General features: G+C 49.9%; 1 protein-coding gene across 3 annotated transcripts in view; it reads left to right on the top strand.

The window, feature by feature from the left end:
- Positions 1-24289, top strand: part of LOC138261516 (zinc finger protein 777-like) — a 288066-nt gene that overhangs the window by 53978 nt on the left and 209799 nt on the right. For all 3 annotated transcript variants that reach the window (XM_069210523.1, XM_069210522.1, XM_069210521.1), the window contains exon 4: positions 6250-6363. In XM_069210523.1, coding sequence (XP_069066624.1) covers positions 6250-6363 — 114 coding nt within the window. The remainder of the gene's footprint in view (positions 1-6249; positions 6364-24289) is intronic.

Here is a 24289-nt window from a genome sequence, read left to right as displayed (position 1 = left end):
TCCCTCGATCTCGTGACTCGAAAAGACTTCTTCGAAGAAAAGCAACTTGTAACACTCCGAGCCCAACACTAGACGGCGGGATATGCAGAGCATGTGAATCTGCAGCGTCTCATGCCACGAACAGATGTACACTGGGTAAGTGACATTTTCCATATATATAAATATATATATATATATATGTTCTATGGCATGTGTAGCTGCAGATACACATGCTATGCATATCCCTTCCGACATCTAGTGTTGGGCTCGGAGTGTTACAAGCTGTTTTTCTTCCAAGAAGTCTTTTTTGAGTCACGGGATCGAGTGACTCCTCCTCTCGGTTCCATTGCGCATGGGCATCGACTCCATTGTTAGATTGTTTTCTTTCCGTGGTCAGGTTCGGACGTGTTTCCTTTCGCTCCGAGATTTCGATTTGGAAAATCACAGAAAACCTTCTTATTCATCGGTATTGTTTCGATCGCGTTCTCCATCTAGCATCGAACCGGTAGTACCATTGGAACTTTCATATTTTCTGCACTTCGGGCGCATGCGCCTGCCTCGGGCCTGTTCGGGCCTACCGCGTGGAAAGCCTGATGGATTGGACTCCATTCCGATTCTGCCCTCGGTGCCTTGCGAAGTACCCCTATACAGACCAGCACCTGGTTTGTAATTTGTGCCTTTCTGCAGACCATTGAGAGGAAGATTGTGAGGCCTGCCAATTATTTCGATCAAAAAAGACCCTCCAAGATCGCAGAGCCAGATGACTCGTAATGGCGTCGAAAAGCAGTGAACATCTTGACGTTGCTGAAGAAGAGCAGGCGTAGACAGCAGTCTCCATCCGAGACACAGATTCCAAACAAGAGTCTGAAGACGACAGACCCATCACAGCTGGACAGTATGTGAGTACATCTGCCCATACACCCCTGCACAAAAGACATTTAAAGGCCTTGGGTACACCACTGCCGGAAGGCCACGGTTCGGCCTGGAAAAAGAACGTTGGCGACCGTCATTCGGGGTCGCGCCAAAAAAGGCTACTCCTCCGCTTACTTCGGAGTCGAGTGAATCTGTCAAAGGCACTGTTTCGGACTCCAGTAAAAAAGCCCATTCTTCGGAGTCGAAAATACGGTAGTCTGCTTCGGAGCCGAGACCTTCCACTACCTTTTCGGGACTGAAAAAACAACAAACTTCGGAGCCGAAAAAATCCTCATATACAGAGGAACAAGGGCTTTAAAAAAAAAGAGAGAATCCCATAAAACCTTTGAGGAAGAGCCTCACATTGAACCAATTTTACAAATCATGGATGAGAGACAGTCCCGAATACACATCCATAAAGAAAGAGACAGGAAGATTTGTCTCTGCACCTCCTTTAAAAAGAAAAAGAAAGCTGGCTTTCCAAGAGGAGGTGGACTCTGTACAACCAACAGAAAAGGTGCAAAAACAAAAAGAGAAGCCAATACCTCTTCATACTTCTCCTCATTCTCCACAATTATCTTTCTCACCTCACAACAGCCCACCACCAATGCCTTCTCCAACACATTCATTATATTCACAGGGAGGTACAGCAGACCCGTGGGATCTCTATGACCTTGATCCCACCCCAGATAATGGCCCAGATACTTACCCATCATAACCTTCTCCAACAGAAGATATCCTCTGCATACAACCAAGTCATATCCAGGGCAGCAGCTTATCATGGGGTAACTGTGCATTCAGAGCCATTGCAAGAAGATTTCTTATTTAATACACTTTCTTCTACACATTCCAAGTACCAGTGTCTCCCAATGTTACCAGGCATGGTTAAACACACAAACCACATTTTTAGCGAGCCTGTAAAATCTAGGATTATCACATCTAGAATCGATAAAAAGTATAATCCTGCACCCTCGGACCCAGATTACATTACTCACCAGGTCCCTCCATACTCAGTGGTAGTCAGTGAAGCAAGAAAGAAGGCAAATAGCCAGTCTTCAGGAGATGCACCTCCTCCTGATAAGGAGATCAGAAAATTTGACGCAGCAGGGAAAAGAGTTGCTACACAGGCAGCAAATGAGTGGAGAATTGCAAATTCTCATGCATTATTAGCCCGGTATGATAGGGCCCATTGGGATGAAATGCAGGATATTATACAGCATCTCCCAAAAGAGCACCAGAAGAGGGCACAGCAAGTTATAGAAGAGGGGCAAGTGATTAGCAATAATCAAAAGAAGATCTGCCCTTGATGCTGCTGATACAGCTGCAAAGAGCGTAAACACTGCCATCACAATCAGAAGACATGCATGGCAGTGCTCCTCTGGTTTTAAACCTGAAATTCAACAGGCTGTACTTAACATGCCTTTTGATAAAAAGCACCTCTTTGGCCCAGAAGTAGACACCACTATTGAAAAACTGAGGAAGGATTCCAATACTGCGAAAGCAATGGGCGCTTTGTACACCACCCCATATAGAGGTTCATTTCGCAGGTCCCAGTTTTGAGGAGGTTTTAAACCACAATCCTCAGAGGCTTCTACCTCCCAAACAAAGCAAACACAACAAACCCAGTATCAACGAAGTAGGTTTAGAGGACCCTATAGAGGTCAATACTTCAGAAATAGAGGTAAATTCCAAACCTCTAAGCAAACAACACAACCTAAACAGTGACTTCCTTCCCTCCCTTCCACTCCACACATCTCCTGTGGGAGGAAGACTACAGGAGTTCCACTCTCATTGGCAAAATATCACCACAGACAACTTGGTATTATCAATTATCCGCAAGGGGTATTGCCTAGAATTGATATCCACCCCTCCAAACATTCCGCCAAGATATCACAAGTTGTCCCCCGGACATACAGTTCTGTTACAGCAAGAAGTACAATCTCTACTGTTGAAGCACGCAATAGAATTAGTTCCACAGTCCCAACAAGGAACAGGAGTATACTCACTATACTTCCTAATTCCCCAAAAAGATGGCACCCTCAGGCCCATATTAGACCTCAGGCTCCTCAATCTACACATCTTGTCAGAACATTTTCACATGGTAACTCTGCAAGATGTTATTCCGCTACTGCAAAAACAAGACTTCATGATTTCTCTAGATCTCAAAGATGCGTATTTCCACATACCCATCCACACAGCTCACAGAAAATACCTCAGGTTTGTCATAGCAGGAAACCACCAACAATTCAAGGTGTTGCCATTTGGCATAACAACAGCTCCAAGAATTTTTCACAAAGTGTCTAGCAGTAGTATTGGCTTACTTAAGAAGACAACACATCCATGTCCTTCTATATCTAGACGATTGGCTAATAAAATCAAGCAATCTTACACAATGCCAAAACCACACTCGTTATGTGATAGAAAGTCTGCACACACTAGGGTTCTCTCTAAACTACCAAAAATTACACCTTCAACCAGCACAAGTACAACCGTACCTAGGTGCTATCCTAAATACTCAATTAGCCTTCGCATATCCAAATATACAAAGGATACAAGCCTTCCTAAATTTAATACCACTCATACAGCCACATCAACAATACACTGTAAGATTTATCCTGAAGATTCTAGGAATTATGGCATCTTGCATTGCAATAGTCCCACATGCAAGACTAAACATGAGGCCCTTACAACAGTGCCTTGCGCAACAAGGGTCACAAGCACACTGTCAACTTCAGGATCTAGTGTTGATGGACTGCCAAACACATATGTCCCTTCAATGGTGAAATCGCAGCAATTTAATGAAGGGGCGGTCACTTCAAGACCCTGTGCCTCACTCCATAATCACAACAGATGCATCAATGATCGGTTGGGGAGCTCACCTAAACAATCAGACCATTCAAGGGCAATGGGATGCCAAATAAAAACAGCTACACATAAACCAATTAGACTTATTAGCTGTCTTCCTTGCCCTAAAAGCATTTCAACCTCTTCTCAAACAGAAGAATCTTCTCATAAAAACAGACAACATGACAACCATGTATTATCTCAACAAACAGGGAGGGACACATTTATCTCAGTTGTCCCTTCTAGCCCAAACAATTTGGAAATGGGTAATTAACAATCAAATTCATTTACTAGCACAATACATTCCAGGGATAGACAATCAGTTAGCAGATCTCCTTAGCAGAAATCACCAACAGACACACAAATGGGAGATTCACTCCCAGATACTTCAAAAGTACTTCCAAAAGTGGGGAACACCAGACATAGATCTATTCACAACAAGTAAAAACGCAAAAGGCCAAAACTTTGCATCCAGGCACCCACATCCCCTATCCAAGAGCAATGCTCTATGGATCAGTTGGTCAGGGATATTTGCTTATGCTTTTCCCCCTCTCCGACTCCTTCACTTTTTAGTCAACTAAAATTATGTCAGACGTCACTCAACATGATACTCATAGCACCAACATGGGCACGCCAGCCTTGGTACACAACACTGCTAGACCGATCTGTAGTACCACACTCCAAACAGACCAGATTTGTTAACACAAAACAAAGGCCAAATCAGGCATCCAAACCCCAACGCTCTCAATCTAGCGATTTGGCTCCTGATGTCATAGAATTTGGTTATTTAAATCTTCCATCAGAATGTATGGAAATAATTAAAAAGGCTTATAAACCTATCACTAAACAGTGCTACACAAATAAGTGAAAAAGATTTGTCTACTATTGCCAATCTAAGAGCATATATCCACTCACAGCATCTATATAAGATATTGTATGCTATTTACTTCATTTGCAGAAATCAAATGTGGCTTTTGCATCCATCAAGATACACCTTACTGCAATATTTGCCTACTTACAGACTATTCAACATACTTCTCTATTTAGAGTTCCTGTTATCAAAGCCTTCATGGTAGGATTAAAACACATTATTCCACCCAGAACACCACCAGTTCCATCGTGGAACTTAAACATTGTACTTACCAGACTCATGGGACCACCTTTTGAACCCATGCATTCTTGTCAAATTACATTTTTAACATGGAAGGTTGCCTTCCTTGTAGCTATTACTTCTTTAAGAAGAGTTAGTGAAATACAAGCATTCACACTTGAAGAACCTTTTTTTCAAGCGCACAAACATAAAGTTGTACTAAGAAAACTTCAAAAATTTCTACCAAAGGTAGTATCTCCATTTCACATCAATCAAACAGTGGAATTGCCAATCGTCTTCCCCCAGCCAGATTCTGTGGCAGAAAGAGCTCTTCATACCCTAGATCTTAAAAGAGCTTTTATGTACTATATAGATAGAACTAAAGTTTTTAGGAAAACAAAGCAACTTTTTGTTGCTTTCCAACAACCATATACAGGCAATCCTATATCAAAACAAGGCTTAGCAAGATGGATTGTTAGATGTATATGAACATGTTATATCAAAGCAATAAGACAACTTTTGATCACTCCTAAAGCACATTCTACAAGAAAGAAAAGTGAGTCAATGGCTTTTTTAGGAAATATTCCAATGGTTGATATATGTGAAGCAGCTACATGGTCAACCCCTTGTACATTTACAAAACACTACTGTGTTGATGTCTTCTCACAGCAACAAGCCACTGTAGGCCAAGCTATCTTACAAACATTATTTCAAACAACTTCAACTCCTACAGGCTAGCCACCGCTTTTGGGAGGACTAACTGCTTTGTAGTCTATGCATAGCATGTGTATCTGCAGCTACACATGCCATCGAACGGAAAATGTCACTTACCCAGTGTACATCTGTTCGTGGCATGTAGTGCTGCAGATTCACATGCACCACCCTCCCTCCTCCCTGGAAGCCTATAGTCGTTTAAGTTTTTAACATTTGTACATACGTATATGCATTTGCATGGACATCTTTGTATTTCTATACTCCTATCACGCCTTCCTTCACACTCTGCGGGAAAACAGTCTAACAATGGAGTCAATGCCCATGCGCAATGGAACCGAGAGGAGGAGTCACTCGTTCCCGTGACTCCGAAAAGACTTCTTCGGAAAAAAATAACTTGTAACACTCAGAGCCCAACACTAGATGTCGGAAGGGATATGCATAGCATGTGAATCTACAGCATTACATGCCACGAACAGATGTACACTGGGTAAGTGACATTTTCCATATATATATATATATATATCTCACATTAAGTGCTCACATTATTATCTTAGTCTAACTTGGGAAGTACATTAATAAAGTCATTACTCAGACTGAGTGCTGCATTCTTTGCATTCCTTTCACTTCGTTCCCTCTCGGTCTGAAGCAAAGCAGAACACCGTCTGAGCCTGTTATTGTGCTAATGTTTAAATTTGTTTTTTTATCTACAGGTGAGACGAGTAGCATCTCTGTAGCATTCCTCAGGAAAGCAAGAGAGGAAGCTAAGTTTCTGAAGACTCGCAAGAAAACAGACAAAAGGGAAATCATTGACTGCACCAGCAAAGGTCAGAAAAATTAAGGGAGAAATTTGTGCATTTTAGTTGAAAACTTGTACATTGTGAAATGTTGAATTTGTCAGTAGAGTTAAAAAGCTTTAAGTTATCCCTACTTTACAGAGACCAAAGTAGGGCTCTCATTACGACTTTGGTGATCCCAGGACCGCCAAAGCCGTGGTGGTGGTCTGGCTGCGACACTCCTGGTGGTCTGACCGCCATATTACGACCCTGACAGTTAGATCACTAGGGAACCGCTGCCACTGCTAGGATCATGGATCCTGGCGGGGTGGCAGCAGTCAGAGTCATGATCAGCCACAGCAGCTCTGAGTTCAACGCCACCGTGCAGATCATAAGTCCCCTTTCCGCCAGGCTTTTCATGGTGGGGTCCTGGCCATGAAAAGGCTGGTGGAAAGGCAGTGCTGGGGGCCACAGAAGGGGCCCTGCACTGCCCTTGACCTTGTCATAGCCAGTGCAGGGGCCACCGTGCCCAGCACTCTCGGAATGAACACTGGCTGCTATGGCAGATAGTGCACATTCCAAGAGTGCTGGGGGGCGCTTCTGTGTGACGGCATTGGCCTCAGCTCCATGAAGAGCCAAGGCCAATGCCTCTTCACTATTTCCACTGGGCTGACCAGCGGAAACCTCCTAGTATGGAGGTTTTGGCTGGTCAGAGCAGTGGAAATATCGTAATAGGGCCAGGGAGTGGGGGGAGCCCGCCAGCTCTGCAGATTTTAGTGTTTAGCACACCAAAATCTGCATGATACGGTAAATCCCCTTTGTTTTCTCCTATTAAATTTTAGCAGGTTTGACCTGCCGAAATGTAATGAAAGTTGGGTTATTTAACCCATCTGAAAATAATTAGATGAGTTAAATAAATCCATACTTTTCATTCCGCCCCATTCTGTCCCATGCATAAAGTTTAACTGCCCAACTTGTAAGTAGGGCCTGGGTGTGCTATTCTCTAAGCTTTGTCTGTTGGAATAAAATCACTTCTCCAAAAAGACATTATTTTTTATCATAGATGGGTTGTTGGGTTTGTAGGAGAATAGGGTGGGAAGTATTAATTGGTTATATTGGTTAAATTACTATTTATTTTAATTGATTTGTGTATGTTTAAATATAAATTATTTCTTTATTATTATTTTTGTGTGTAATGTTTGTGTATCTTTTGATGTCATAAATTCTTATTTTTTTAATATTTGGATTTTTTTTTGTGGGCGGATTGTTGAGAATGTAGGGGCATATGATGAGAAATATTTTAAAGATATATATTTTAATGCTTTAAATTAAGTAATTTTTCATTCTAAATGTGCTTCTTAAATATGCAAATTGTTTGGAATTCCTGGGTAAAATGTTTTGAATATTTGATTGTTTTATCAATGTAACTATATGTTGTAATATTTGTGTTCATTATTTTTAAATATTTTGTTTTTAGGGTGGTTAAAAAAAACATTTTTTAGTGTTCGATTTTTAGGGGGTTGTTTGGTTTTTGGGGAGGCAAGGTAAAAGTTTTTTAATTATATGTTTCTTAAGTGTAAATTTGATTTATTAATCAGCTCATTAATTAGCTCAGATAGGCCATGTGCTCTGCGCCTGCCCTAAAAAGCCCTTGCTACTCCAAGAAATTCATAGTCCAGACTGATGCTTCTGAATTAGGGGTTGGGGCAGTGCTATCACAGCTGAATACTGAGGGCCAGGATCAACCTGTTGATTTTATCAGCAGGAGGTTGACCCCTAGTGAAAAGCGTTGGGCTGCCATAGAGAGGGAGGCCTTTGCTGTGTTCTGGGCACTGAAAAAGTTGAGACCAGACCTGTTTAGTACTCACTTTATTGTTTAGACAGACCATAAACCTCTACTTTGGCTAAAACAAATGAAAGGTGAAAACCCTGAATTGTTGAGGTAGTCCATATCCCTACAAGGAATGGACTATACAGTGGAACATATACCTGGGAGTACCTTCCCCAATGCAGATGGACTCTCCAGATATTTCCACTTAGACAATGAAGACTCATCTGGGCAAGGTTAGCCTTATTGTCCCTCGGTTGGGGGGAGGGGGTTTGTGTAGGAAAGTACCATCTTGCCTGGCATGTTACCCCCATTTTTACTGTATGTATGTCTGTTTTTGCCTATGTGTCACTGGGATCCTGCTAGTCGGGACCCCAGTGCTTATAAAGTATGCCCTGTATGTGTTCTCTGTGTGGTGCCTAACTGTATCACTGAGGCTCTGCTAACCAGAACCTCAGTGTTTATGCTCTCTCTGCTTTTAAAATTGCCACTGCAGGCTAGGTACTAATTTTACCAATTCTCATTGGCACACTGGAATACCCTTATAATTCCCTTGTATGTGGTACTTAGGGTATTGGGGTTCCAGGAGATCCCTATGGGCTGCAGCATTTCTTTTGCCACCCATAGGGCACTCAGACAATTGTTACACAGGACTGCCAATGCAGCCTGAGTGAAATAACGTCCACGTTATTTCACAGCCATTTTTCACTGCACTTAAGTAACTTATAAGTCACCTATATGTCTAACCCTCACTTGGTGAAGGTTAGGTTCAAAGTTACTTAGTGTGTTGGCACCCTGGCACTAGCCAAGTGCCCCCACATTTTTCAGGACAAATTCCCCGGACTTTGTGAGTGCGGGGACACCATTACACGCGTGCACTACATATAGGTCAATACCTATATGTAGCGTCACAATGGTAACTCCGAACATGGCCATGTAACATGTCTAGGATCATGGAATTTTCACTCCAATACCATTCTGGTATTGGGGGGACAATTCCATGCATCCCCGGGTGTCCAGCACAGAGCCCAGGTACTGCCAAACGAACTTTCCGGGGTTTTCACTGCTGCTGCCAACCCCTCAGACAGGTTTCTGCCCCCCTGGGGCCTGGGCAGTCTGGTCCCAGGAAGGCAGAACAAAGGATTTACTCTGAGAGAGGCTGTTACACCCTCTCCCTTTGGAAATAGGTGTGAAGGGCCTGGGAGGAGTAGCCTCTCCTGGCCTCTGGAAATGCTTTGAAGGGCACAGATGTTGCCCTCTCTGCATAAGCCAGTCTACACCGGTTCAGGGATTCCCCAGCACTGCTCTGGAAACAATGGAAAGGCAGTTTGGCAGTACCCGGTTTCTGAGCTAGAGACCCTGGGATCATGGAATTGTCCCCCCAATACCAGAATGGTATTGGGGTGACAATTCCATGATCTTAGACATGTTACATGGCCATGTTCGGGGTTACCATTGTGACGCCATACATAGGTAGTGACCTATGTCTAGTGCACACGTGTAACGGTGCCCCCGCACTCACAAAGTCCGGGGGTTCGCATTCCACTTTTGGAGTATATGGTTTGTGTTGCCCCTAGGCCTATTTCTCCCTATTGCATTCTATTGTGATTCTACATTGTTTGCACTACTTTTCTAACTGTTACTTATCTGATTTTGGTTTGTGTGCATATAATTTGTGTATATTACTTACCTCCTAATGGAGTATATCCTCTGAGATACTTTTGGCATATTGTCACTAAAATAAAGTACCTTTATTTTTTGTAACTCTGAGTATTGTGTTTTCTTATGATATAGTGCTATATGATATAAGTGGTATAGTAGGCACTTTGCATGTCTCCTAGTTCAGCCTAAGCTGCTCTGCTAGAGCTACCTCTATCAGCCTAAGCTGCTAGAACACCTCTATTCTACTAATAAGGGATAACTGGACCTGGCACAAGGTGTAATTACCACAAGGTACCCACTATAAGCCAGGCCAGCCTCCTACAGTAAGCACCTTTGAGGAGGGGGCTCTGGCGTCCCTTGCCTGGCCACACAGATGCTCCCAGATTTTCCTGCCAACCTTGGAAACAAGATGGCAGAACCCAGGGACCCTCTGGAGGACCTCTGAGCACCACCCCTGGTGTGGTGATGGACAGGGGAGTGGTCACTCCCCTCTCCATTGTCCAGTTTCATGCCAGAGCAGGGACTGGGGGGGGGGGGGGGTCCTGAACCGGTGTGGACTGGTTTATGCACAGAGGGCACCAAATGTGCACTACAAAGCATACCAGTGGCTTGGGGAGGCTACTTATTTCCAAAGAGTTTTATCTCCCCCTCCCAAAAGAAAATCCGTTGTTCTGCTTTGCTGGGCTTGATCGGATCAAGCAGCAGGAGGGCAGAAACCTGTCTGAGAGGTGGCAGCAGCTTGGGCTGCCGTAAAACCCTGTAAGACTGGTGGTAGCAATGCTGGGGGTCCTATATGTAGCCCCTGGCGTACATGGAGTTATACTTCCAATACTTGTAACAGTATTGGGGTTTGATTGCAACATGTTTGATACCAAACATGCCCAGGTTCAGAGTTGCCATTATTGGACAGCTGGGTAGTGACCTATGTCCAGTACACATGTAAAATGGCGTCCCTGCTCTCACGAAGTCCAGGAAAATGGAACTGGAGTTTGTGAGGCACCTCTGCTAGTGCAGGGTTGCCCTCACACACAGGTACCTGCACCCTGCCCTCTGGGTTAGAAGGGCCTGCCATAGGGGTGACTTACTGTGACCTGGTGCAGTGACCTGGTAGTAAAAGATTGCATGCACCCTTTCATGCGGGCTGCAACGGCAAGCGTGCAGAACACTTTGCATGGGCTCCATATGGGTGGTATAATACGTGCTGCAGCCCATAGGGATCCCCTGGTACCCCAATGCCCTGGGTACCTAGGTATCATATAATAGGGAGTTACATGGGGGCACCAATATGCCAAATGTAGGGTGAAAAAGTTTCTAGGAACCAAGTTTAAAAGGAGAGAGCATAATCACTGGGGTCCTGGTTAGCAAGATCCCAGTGAACACAGTCAAAACACTAACAAACAGGCAAAAAGTGGGGGTAACCAAGCTAAAAAAAGGCTACTTTCCTACACTGTGCTTTAAGAAAGTGACTTTAAACCAACCATACTTTTGAACAATGTCTAGTTCTCCACCCCAGTGTACAAGAAGCACAATAATTACCTGTGTTTTTTTTTAAGTGGAAAACATTACCACGTCATGGTATTAACTTTTGGGAGTAAGTCTGCTGAAAGCTCACAAAATGTCTGGACTTAACTGCAGCACTTCTGGACAGATAGTAATCTATGACAGCATATCTGCACAACTTGTTAAAGGGAAAATGTTCAGAGCAATTTCAGGAAGCTATAAAAAAGACCATATGGATGATGCAGTTGGGTTTCCCTGTGGAATTCTTAGACAAATCAAATCTGTCTGCCAATATAGAATCCAGTATAGCCATAGGCCCTCATTCTGACCCTGGCGGTCGGTGATAAAGCGGCGGCCAACCCGCCAACAGGCCGGCGGTCCAAAATATGCAATTCTGACCCTGGCGGGAACCGCCAACACAGCCCGCCGCATTAACACTCCGCCCGCCACGGCGGAACAAACAAACAGCGCTGCGGTCCCCGCCAACAGCCAGGCGGCAGACAATGTACCGCCCACCCTATCACGACCCACCAATCCGCCACCTTTTCCGGGGCAGGAGCACCGCCGATAAAAACACGGCGGAAACAGACTACGGACGGGAAAACGCTCACCTCCACATACTCCACGCGAGATTCCGGCAGTATGGAACCCGAGTTGCAGGTCATCCCCGCACTCCTATACCTGCTCCTGTACCAGGAGCACGCCCGGCGGCGCGGAAGACATCGGTGAGTACTGCACCTACGACACAGGGGAGGGAAAAGATTACCGGCACACACCCACCCACCCACACCCACTACAACACACACATCAATGCATTCCCACAGATCACTGTCACAACCCACAAACCCCCCCCTCCGAAATAATGCAAAGACCAAAAGAAGAGATCCTAAACGGGCAGATATATTGAAAAATGGACAGCAGTAATCCCAATAAATAAATAAACTATGTACAAAATATATACATCTACTAAATGTAGTCCAACCACTGTCCGTGGACCACAGGGGTCCTGAGCAAAGGGGCAAGGCCCAGTCCCACGACAAGAACTCCACGGAGAGAACACTGCAGGGGCATCAGAAAGAAAAAAGGACAGGCACCTCAGGGGGAAGGGAAGAGGGGGCACCTCAGCCACTTGAGTACACGACGCCAGATCCACGAGGGGACTCCATGACCACTGGCCCATCCTGGGGAGAGCAAAGCCACAGTCCATACAGTGGGTGGCCTGCCCACTGGGCCATCCTGGGGAGAGCAAAGCCACAGTCCATACAGTCCATACAGTGGGTGGCCTGCCCACTGGGCCATCCTGGGGAGAGCAAAGCCACAGTCCATACAGTCCATACAGTGGGTGGCCTGCCCACTGGGCCATCCTGGGGAGAGCAAAGCCACAGTCCATACAGTCCATACAGTGGGTGGCCTGCCCACTGGGCCATCCTGGGGAGAGCAAAGCCACAGTCCAAACAGTCCATACAGTGGGTGGCCTGCCCACTGGGCCATCCTGGGGAGAGCAAAGCCACAGTCCATACAGTGGGTGGCCTGCCCACTGGGCCATCCTGGGGAGAGCAAAGCCACAGTCCAAACAGTCCATAACAGACTCCACTGCCACTGGAGGAGGCATGTTGGCCAGAGGACATCCTGCAGCCCTGCCCGAGACAGATCCTGCCCTGCCACGTCTGCCAAAGGGCCAGCGGTTCCTGCCTGGAAGGGACCAGTTCAGCGGTTCTTGCCTTGAAGGGCCCAGTTCAGCGGTCCTTGCCTTGAAGGGCCCAGTTCAGCGGTTCTTGAGACGGCGGTCCCCAGCGGAGCGGTGCTGGAGACAGCGGGGCCCAGTTCAGCGGTTCTTGAGACGGCGGTCCCCAGCGGAGCGGTGCTGGAGACGGCGGGGCCCAGTTCAGCGGTTCTTGCCTTGAAGGGCCCAGTTCAGCGGTTCTTGAGACGGCGGTCCCCAGCGGAGCGGTGCTGGAGACGGCGGGGCCCAGTTCAGCGGTTCTTGCCTTGAAGGGCCCAGTTCAGCGGTTCTTGAGACGGCGGTCCCCAGCGGAGCGGTGCTGGAGACGGCGGGGCCCAGTTCAGCGGTTCTTGCCTTGAAGGGCCCAGTTCAGCGGTTCTTGAGACGGCGGTCCCCAGCGGAGCGGTGCTGGAGACGGCGGGGCCCAGTTCAGCGGTTCTTGTCTTGAAGGGCCCAGTTCAGCGGTTCTTGAGACGGCGGTCCCCAGCGGAGCGGTGCTGGAGACGGCGGGGCCCAGTTCAGCGGTTCTTGAGACGGCGGTCCCCAGCGGAGCGGTGCTGGAGACGGCGGGGCCCAGTTCAGCGGTTCTTGCCTTGAAGGGCCCAGTTCAGCGGTTCTTGAGACGGCGGTCCCCAGCGGAGCGGTGCTGGAGACGGCGGACATTCTATGGCCAACTGCTCATTGCCTGGTGGTGCCCTCCTGGGCAGCGGGGATGGTGCTCCTTCAATGCCCACCTGGGCTGTGGGTGGTGGGGCCCTCCTGGCCAGCTGGGCTGGGTCCTCCCTGGGCAGCAGCTATGGGGGTGGTGGGCTCTCCCGGGGCAGCTGTGCCGGTTCCTCCCGGGGCAGCGGCTATGGGGGTTGCGGGCTCCTCCTGGGCAGCTGTGACGGGTCCTCCATGGGCAGCAGGCCTGCTGCCTGACTTCTCCGCCTTGCTGCCCTTGCCCTCCTTAGTCGGGAGTCTGTGGCCCTTTCCTCCCTTTGGAGCTGTGGCTGTTGAAGGTGGCTGGCTAGTGTCCTGGGGGGATATAGAATCCGGGCTCCGGCGGCGGCCCTTCCGCCTTCTGCTCCTCTTCCCAGGGGGTGGGCTGGCTGTCCCCTTGCTGCTGGGCGAAGATCCAGACCTGCGGGCTGGTGGGCTCCAATACCCCTGCACCCTTGTCAAGGGGGCTGCAGGGCTGGTGGTGGCTGAGGTGCTCTTCTTACCCCGACGAGAAGGAGGGGGGGGCTCAGGGTCAGGAAAGAAGGTAGCAGTAGAGAGATAGATTTTCTTGGGACAATGGATAGTGGTAGGTACAGTGGGAATGGGAGTGGAGGGAGAGGATGTGGTTGTAGGCGAGACAAGTTTGCTGTCTTTGGGTGCAGGTGCAGGAGCGGGAGGCTGTCGTGAGGTGGGTGGCTGTTGGGTGGGTGGGTGGCTGCGTTTGTGTGGTGTGGAAGAGGGGGTGACAGACACAGTGGGAGAGGACACAGGGGACGTGTAAATGGCAGTGGGGGTGGTGACTGCACGTGTGCGGACTGGACTGGAGGGTGTGCTGGTGATGGAAACACTGGCTGATGGTGAGGTGAATGAAGGTGTGAGTGTAGACGTCACAGGGAGGGAGGAGGGAGACGAGGAGGTGGGGGTCACAGAGGTGGTAGTGACTGTTGGCATGTCTGCATCGGAATGTTGCTTGTGTGAATGTCTGCGTGATCTGTGGTGCTTATGTTTGGATGAGCTGCTCTTGGGTGTTGAGGTGTGTGCAGGCTGGTCTGATGGTGTGGGTGGGACAGGCAGAGTAACAGGAGACTGGGAGGAGGGAGTTAGTAGAGGGAGGCAGGAGACAGGGACAATGGCTGCCGTCAGTGCTGAGGCCAGAGCCTGGAACGATCGCTGATGGGCAGCCTGACCCGAATGAATGCCCTCCAGGTACGCATTGCTGCGATGAACCTCCCTCTCCACCCCCTGGATGGCATTCAAAAGGGTAGTCTGCCCAACAATGAGCGTTCGGAGGAGGTCAATGACCTCCTCACTGAGGGCAGCTGGGGTAACAGGGGCAGGGCCTGAGGTGCCTGGGGCGAAGGAGATGCCCGGCTTCCTGGCAGAGCGGGCACGGGGCGAACGCTGAGGGGCTGCTGGGAGGGCGGAGATGGTGCGCTGGGTGGCGGCTGTACCTGTAATGGCGGGGGGCACGGATGGTGCCACCCCCGCAAGGGAGCTCCCTTCCGAGGACGTGTCCATGTCGCTGCAGGGTCCAGTCGTCCCCGTTGTGGAGCTCCCCTCGCCCTCCGTCTCACTGGTCCAGTCAGACTCTGTGGCATGGCCCTCCTGGGCCATGTGAGATGCAGCTCCCTCCTGCCCCGATGCCACTTCTCCTCCGCCTGATGATGCTGATGCACACAAGCACAGAAAGACAAACAAAAAGGGGGGGGAGAGAGAAATAAAGAGATTTTGAGTACATGGATCACCGGTACAGTTAGCGGACATGACAGACACAGATGCCCCCTGCACTAAGTTGCGCACTTGGGGTCCCCTAAGCATTCCGTGGAACATGCCCTACACGCCTAGAGTTGACAACTGCACCCATGGATGACACGGCCCAGGGATGGCTGTACTGGCACACTACTGAGGGTGGTGGCTGGGGACACAGGGGCTTACGGGGGTGCCCAGCCTACAGATATCGCCCTGGCCTAGGGGGACCCACAGCCCTCCTCCCCCACCCAGACACCTCCACTGCGCGACAACAGAGTAGATAATGCTTGTACTTGCCCCCTTGTGTCTGCTGTGCTGCCCTCACGCGCCCATCCAAATCAGGGTAGGCCACCGCCAGGATCCGGAACATCAGGGGGGTCAGTTGACGGCAGGCACCCCGCCTACGTTGGGAGGCCATCCCCAGCAGAGACTCGGCGGTCTTCTTGGTCCCGCGGCGGATGTCCTCCCACCTCTTGCGGCAGTGGGTGCCCCGTCGATGGTGGACCCCCAGGGTCCGGACTTCCTTGGCGATGGCACGCCAAATCCCGATCTTCTCATAGGCGCGGACCTATGTGACACGTACAGGGAGGGAGAAATACCACGTTCAAGTTTGTCTGCATTTTCGTTGCCAGTGGCCCAACGCCCCCCATCCCCGCCAGGCCCCCCTCCAGGCCCCCCGCCAGGCCCAACATGCCCCCCATCCCCGCCAGGCCCCCCGCCAGCCCCAACATGCCCCCCATCCCCGCCAGGCCCCCCGCCATGCCCCCGCCAGCCCCAACATGCCCCCCATCCCCGCCAGGCCCCCCGCCATGCCCCCCGCCAGGCCCAACATGCCCCCCATCCCCGCCAGGCCCCCCTCCATGCCCCCCGCCAGGCCCAACATGCCCCCCATCCCCGCCAGCCCCAACATGCCCCCCATCCCCGCCAGGCCCCCCGCCAGCCCCAACATGCCCCCCATCCCCGCCAGGCCCCCCGCCAGGCCCCCCGCCATGCCCCCCGCCAGGCCCAACATGCCCCCCATCCCCGCCAGGCCCCCCTCCAGGCCCCCCGCCAGGCCCAACATGCCCCCCATCCCCGCCAGCCCCAACATGCCCCCCATCCCCGCCAGGCCCCCCGCCAGCCCCAACATGCCCCCCATCCCCGCCAGGCCCCCCGCCAGGCCCAACATGCCCCCCATCCCCGCCAGGCCCCCAAGCCAGCCAGTGGCCCCAAATCCATATTGAATTAAACTCACTTGTTGGTCTGGAGGACCGTAGAGTAGCGCATACTGGGGGAGGACCCCATCCACAAGTTTCTCCAACTCTTCTCCAGTGAAGGCAGGGGCCCTTTCCCCAGGCGCAGCAGCCATTGTCCCTTCCAGACCGAGGTCACAGCAACACTTGCAGTATAGGTCCTCTCCTGTGAAAGTTCAAGTCGCAAGTGAATAAGTAGATAGAAAATGGCGGTCACGTCCGCGGCGGTGCGTACCGCCACCGCCGGCGCCCTTCGCCATTGGCTCCTGAAACCCATAGGCTTCAATGTTAACCAATGCGGCTTCGCGCCGCGGTCTTCGACCGCCGACCGCCGCGGTGTGCCACGCCAGCGCATTGACCTCACATCCCATTGTCACACTTCACAGGTCAGGCAGCCGCCATTTTGAGGGTCCACATGGCTCAATTTCAACTGCGTCACACAGGCCTAGGCCTTGCATAGCCACTCAGACACGCCATTCACTGCATAGAGAATCGTTTACTGTGCAAGCTGTGAGTACGTACCTGTGGGTTGCTTGACTGTGTGCTCCATGTTGTCCTTCCTAGGCACCGTCCGCTGGGTTTGGCGAGGAGACGGATGAATCCTCCCGTGTACAGGCCGCTGGTGGACCTGTCGACAATGGAAGCACGCTACATTATCCTGACCTACCGGCTTGACCGTGCCACTATACAAGAACTGTGTGCCCAGCTGGAGCCCGACCTGATGTCCCCCATCCGCCAACCCACAGGGATTCCCCCTCTGGTGCAGGTCCTGTCAGTACTCCATTTCTTGGCAAGTGGGTCATTTCAGACAACAGTGGGAATTGCTTCTGGGATGTCTCAGCCCATGTTTTCGAAGGTGTTATCCAGAGTGTTGTCTGCCCTGATGAAATACGTGAGGAGCTACATCATTTTCCCTGAGGTGGGCGAATTGGCTACAGTGAAGGGTGATTTCTATGCCCTTGGACATATTCCCAACGTCATTGGTGCCATTGATGGGACCCATGTGGCTTTGGTTCCCCCAAGAGACAGGGAGCAGGTGTACAGGAACAGAAAAAGTTACCATTCCATGAACATCCAGGTGGTGTGTTTGGCTGACCAGTACATCTCGCATGTAAATGCCAAATTCCCTGGGTCAGTGCATGACGCCTACATCCTAAGGAATAGCAGCATCCCTTACGTGATGGAACAGCTAGAGAGACACCGTGTATGGCTATTGGGGGACTCTGGGTACCCCAACCTGTCGTGGCTACTGACCCCAGTAAGGAATCCCCGGACCAGGGCAGAGGAACGGTACAATGAGGCCCATGGGCGTACTAGGAGGGTGATCGAACGCACCTTCGGCCTCCTAAAGGCCAGGTTTCGGTGCCTACATATGACAGGTGGATCCCTAATGTACTCACCTAAGAAGGTGTGTCACATCATCGTGGCCTGCTGCATGCTTCACAACCTGGCTTTGCGCCGCCAGGTGCCTTTCCTGCAGGAGGATGGTCGAGACGGTGGTGTTGTGGCAGCTGTGGAACCTGTGGAGAGTGACGAGGAGGAAGACGACGGGGCTGAAACAGACAACAGGGACAGAATCATTGAACAGTACTTCCAATAGGACACAGGTAACAATTCAAACATAATTTAGTAAATGTGAACTACTCTCCTGCATCTCTGCTGCCTGTCTATTTGCCCCAGTGTATGATGACTGAGTTGTGGCTTTTCCCTCCCTATTTCAGATCTGGGGTCCCCACTACGAGTCCTGTGCTTCGTTTCCCCATGGACTACAGCTTTGTGGCAGCTGTTTGTTGACTTCACTATGTACAAGGACATATTTGCACTGTCATGTCAATTACAATATTTTGAAATCACAGCCAGACTCCAGATAGTTTTGTGCAAAATAGGTGTTTATTTCAGTGCTCAAAATGGGATGGGTGGTTTCAAGTGGGTGGGGGCTATGGTGAAGGAATGTCCATGGCAGAGTCCAGAGTAACAGTCACACAGGTGCATTGTCCAGAGGCCTGTGGAAAGATGGAGCATGGGCAGTTCAAGGATGGACAGGGTGACAATGTGGGACAGTGGGATGACATCAGGTGGTATCCTTTGCTGGCGGGGGTCTTGACATCCTACTCTGTCTTCTTGCGAGATCTCAGGGCCCTCTTGCGGGGTGGTTCTTCTCCTGCAGGAGGTGGGGGTCTGGTGGGCTGCTGTTGTGCGGGGGCCTCCTGTCCACTAGCGCCGGCGGAGGTGGTTGGCTGTTCTTGGTCCAGGCTAGTGGCAGGGGCCCTTTGTTGTTGTTGAGTGTCCGTCCTGGTGTTGATGAGGTCCTGCAGCAGCCCTACCATGGTAACCAGGGTGGAGGTGAGGGCTCTGATGTCCTCCCTGTACCCCCGATAGTGTTCCTCCTGCAGTACCTGGATCTCCTGGAACCGGGCCAGTACCGTCGCCATCGTCTCCTGGGAGCGGTTGTATGCTCCCATGATGGTGGTGAGGGCCTCGTGGAGAGTGGGTTCCCTGGGCCCGTCCCCCCCCGTCGCACAGGTGCCCTCCGAGTTGCCCTGTTTCCCTGGGCCTCTGCCCCCTGGCCGGTGTGCCCACTACCACTGCCCCCAGGTCCCTGTTGTTGTTGGGGTGGTGGGTTATCCTGGGTGCCCTGTAGTGGTAGACACACCGCAGATTGACGCGCCCTGGAGACAGAGGCATGGGCCCGCTGGGTGGGAGCTGTGCTGGTGTTCCCAGAGGGGTTTGGTTCTGTAGTGGCCTGTGCCTGTGTGAGGGGAACCGACTGTCCAGAGGTCCCCGATGGTCCGGGCTGGTCATCAGTGTCCAGGTCGACAGAGCTGCTGTCATCGCTGACGGCCTCTTCGGTGGGGGGTGTGGAGAATTCTGGGCCCTCCGTGGCGGTGTGTTGATGGTCGGGTCCTGCAGGGGTATAGAGGTATGGTTATAGTTTCAATGTGTGGCATATGGGTGTATCTGTGGGTTCCCGTGTCCCCAAGTGCTGGCATTCGTGTGTGGGGGCTTTGGTGAGGGTGGCTTGTGGGGGGGATGTGTATATGCATTGGGCATGCTTTGGTGATGGGTGTCCATGCTTAGTGGACGCATGCAGGCCTAGGTTTTGGGATGTGTGGGTTGTGATGGTGAAACATTGGCAGGGAATAGGTGTGCTGGGGGTGGGGGTGAGGATGGTGGTGGGGGTGAGGATGGTGGTGGGGGTGAGGGTGGGGGTGAGGATGGGGGTGGGGTTCGAGGATGGGGGTGAGGGTTGGGGTATGATTTGGCATGCAGGTGGGGGGGAATCAGTAGTGAAGCTTCAACTTACCAGAATCCATTCCTCCGCCGACTCCTGCGAGGCCGTCAGGATGCAGGATGTTCAAGACTTCCTCCTCCCATGTTGTAAATTGTGGGGGTTGAGGTGGGGGTCCTCCGCCAGTCTTCTGCACGGCGATGTTGTGCCTGGATACCATGGAACGCACCTTCCCCCGTAGGTCGTTCCATCGCTTCCTGATGTCTTCCCGATTTCTGGGGTGCTGTCCCACAGCGTTGACCCTGTCGACAATCCTCTGCCATAGCTCCGTCCTCCGGGCAATGCTGGTGTATTGGATCTGTGTGCCGAAGAGCTGGGGCTCTACCCGAACGATTTCCTCCACCATGACCCTGAGTTCTTCGTCTGAGAAGCGGGGGTGTCTTTGGGGTGCCATGGAGTGGTGTGTATGATGGGTGGGGTGGAGTATGTGTAGTTAAGTGTGTTGAGTGTGGTGGTGTGTGTTGTTTTGTGTGTGGATATTGTGTGGGTGATGGTGTAGTGTGCCTCTGTGTGATGGTATTCTGTGATCGCTGATGTGTCTCTCAGTGCTTCTTTTCGGATTTTGGTCGAAGGGGTTTGTGGGTGATGTGGGTGTGTGTTTTATATTGTATTGTGTGTGTGGGAGTGGTGTGTGTATGTGTATCAGATGTGTGGAATTCAAATCGTCCAATGTGGCTGAGTTTTGTTCGTTTGGGTGTATTCTGACCGCGGCGGTGTGTACCGCCAATGGAAAACCGCGTTTGAAAGACCGCCGCGTGGATTCGTGGGTCGTAATGGCATGGGCGTATTTCTGTTGGCGTGACGGTGGAGGTTTGGTCACCTCCACTTTTCCGCCGACCGCTGGTCTGGCGGTCTGTTGTGGCTGTCGGATTTTCGGAGGTTTGGCTGCTGCGGGTCAGAATGACCGTGGCGGGTTACCGCGACCGCGGCGGAATTATGGAGGATTTCTGACCGGCGGTAGGCGCCTTTTACCGCCGAGGTCAGAATGACCACCATAGTCTGCGCAACCATGCAGTCATTTCAGAAAACTATTACCCTGGAGTAGATGTCACTGTCCTAGAAAGTGAAATTTGTGCTGAATTTACTATGAAGGCTGTCACTGTGCATTCTATTGGTACACCAATGCCCCTTTCAACTTACCGGTCACTTCAGGCATGTGTCAACAATCTAGTGGTCTTATTCCAGGAGTAATGAATTCATGTCACAGGAGAACCTCACTGATCGTAGAGCATAAGGAGGACATTCGAAGAGCCAAAACGAAGGCTGATCATTCACAGAGTTATCATAGTTTTTTTTTTTAATCTTTTATTTTGAATTTTTATTATTTTATACAGCACAGTATATGCCTGAATAAACAAGATTCAGTGCACTTTTAAAACAGTGTCAAAGCAAAACAAACGTAAATTAAAGTACATACATTTATATAGAGTACACAGAGTACCCTACTGATAGTATAGAGTACATATAGAATGGAGAGTGAACACATCAAGTAAATGACTTAAAATGTTGAAATCGTGGTTGATGATGTTAGCTGTATGGTCACCCCAGCAACATCTACAAAATCAGGATCTTTTAACCAGGCAGACAGCACCACAGCTGTGTGTTACTTTATGAATCATAGGAAATAGTTTCCATAGTTGTCAACAGAGGTACAGATATTATGCTCCAAAAAGAAACATTTTACCTAGGTGACAAGATGGCAGCCGCGTGAGATGGATGGTTGCTGCTCTCCTCGCTCAACCCCAGACTCCCGGCCCTGGACTCCTGACCCTCATTCTTTACCCTTGCTAGAAATCAGTGATTACTTACCTCTGGCATGTTCCCTGTGCTCGGAGCCGGCAAAGTTGGAATTCGCAACTGTTGCGAGGCGGCTCACTACGGCTGCATTGTTTATTTATTCTGTCAGCCTGCCCGGCAGCACTGCTGCTACATTGTATCCTCGTTCGCCTTAGGCGGTGCGCTGTACAGGTGCTGGTGAAAGGATCGAAGACTGAAGGCGATGGCGAAGCTGGATGAGGCCTGCGGCTCCATTGGCCACAATTAATCTAAAACGAGAGCTGGCATACGTGGGTCAGCGGGGCCCGAGAAGGTGAGGGGGAAGGCATCTGTAAATGTAAAGCCTGCGGCTATGCCACTCACGAAGTATTTAAAGAAAAAGACTCAATCTGAATTGTCTCATTCGTTTAATGTTGAGCAACAGGGGGAGGTGGCAGGTTACACTGAAATGCCAGAGCCGGATACAAGTATGACAAAGAGCAGGGGTCAAAACGTGGACTGTGAAACACAAAAGGAGACCCCCATCCAATTGCCGAGAGTGCCCTACTCCCTACCTTTAAACTCTTCTGCGGTGGTTCCCCCAAATTACTGTAAAGGATGGGTGTGCAGCTTTGGAGGCGTGTAAGGGCCGGATGGGACTCCAGACGGGGTCCAAGCAACGGTAACAGGGAATCCACAAAAGGGAGAAGTCGATCGCCTGGCTAATCCTGGACAAAGATTTGGGGGATACATTATTTTCCTTGTTGAATCAAACAAGCTGGACTAGTGATGAAGATTTTGACCCTGATGAGGGAAAGAGTTGGGCTGGGAAAACATCTTGCTGGGAAGCTGGCACGAAGACAACTACTCCTAGTGAAGGTGAAAGCTCTGAATGGGGTCAGCGGCCAGATCAACCCGAAAACGGTAAGGCCGCTACTATTAGGGAAAATAATAAAAAGAGAACCCCTCACCATAGCTCACCTAGCGCCAACAAACAATTATGGCACCTAATGAACTGCACTGGGATTATTCTGTCACCCAGTCCTATGTAGGCTGTAATACTCTCCCTAGCTCCGTAACACCAACAGGGTAAATTTTCCTTGGAAACGATACATCGGCGTATTATGGAGCATTGGGAGGAGACAAAGACCGAAAGTCGTAGAACGCAGCTATCCTGGTGCAAAATGCAGGGGGCAAGTCGCTGGTTGGCAAAAACATGCTCTGAATTTTCTGTACGTTTGTGGGAGACTCAGATCTCGAAACTGCAGGACGACTCTGTTATACAAGGAGGTACTGCTGACTTGTTGAAAGCCCAGTTGGGCAATACCCAGTGGAAACTTGCAGATCTTGAGGATAGACTCAGATGAAATAACCTTCAAGTGTTCTGTGTTCTGGAAGGGGTGGAAGGCACAGACCCTCGTGGAGTTATGGTGAATCTGTTTAAGGAAGATTTCCCAGATCTAGTTCAGTGGGACTGGAGAGAGAAATTCAGAGGGCCCACTGATTCCCCTTCAAAATAAGACAAATTGGATGTAAATGGTGCTAAACCTAGGGCAATATTGATCTGTCTGCACAATTTCCAGGCAAGACAAGCTCTGTATGATTTTGCTCGTCCAGATGGTAAACGTACCCCTAAGGGGTGTGACTTTTTTGCTAAACCCGATTTCTGTCATGCAACCGTAGAGAAAAGATGGAGAATTCGCCAACTAATCTTGAAAGGGGACTCTGGTCTTCTTGATGAATCCTGCTGAGTTGAAGGTGGTTGTTAACAACAGAACTCACTATTTTTTTCTGAAGTGAAGGCCAAGGGCTTCCTGGGCTCACTCAGATAGTAGACAGCCTTGATGAACGATGGGCTTTAAAGAGACTGATAAAGGCTCATGCTCTTATTGAAGTCTAGGAAAAACGTAAAGCTCCGGATCCTGGCTATACATACTACTCCTCCACTCACAATAAACTGGTTCACCTTGATTATTTGTTTTTTTACCACAGCAGCTTTAGCCTCTGAAGTGGATATAGAACTTTCCCCCAGAATCTTAATGCGCCATAACATAATCATCTTAGTTGTACCGATTGACTGGATTTCAAGGCCCTGTCGAACATGGACATTTGATAAAAAGCTACTAGCTGAGCCCGCTTATTTAGACCATATGCATATCTGGTACAAACAATTTTTAGAGGTTAATATAGACACTGCCTCACCAGGGTTGGTGTGGGATGTATTAAAAGGAGGGGTCAGATGAGAGATGCTGAGTGTTAGCTTACATTCGCAGAAGGTGAGGTAGGCAGAAGTCACCAGCCTGTATCAACAGCTCAGGCACGCTGATGGTAAATTGATCCAACTCATAAGGAAAGGGGAAGGAGCTAGCACAACTCAAGCTGAGATACTGGTGTTGAAATTAAAGGTTTATCAGCATCTCAGCAATGCAGCAGGAGTTAAATATCAGGTGATCCAGGCCGAATGTAATGAATTTGGGGAATCTTTCTAGTAATGTTTTGGCTAGACGAATAAGGCAAAGTGTGGCAGATAGGGAGAT

The sequence above is a fragment of the Pleurodeles waltl genome, chromosome 10, assembly GCF_031143425.1.
Source record: "Pleurodeles waltl isolate 20211129_DDA chromosome 10, aPleWal1.hap1.20221129, whole genome shotgun sequence".
Lineage (NCBI taxonomy): Eukaryota > Metazoa > Chordata > Amphibia > Caudata > Salamandridae > Pleurodeles > Pleurodeles waltl.
This window is presented reverse-complemented; position numbering and strand designations above follow the sequence as displayed.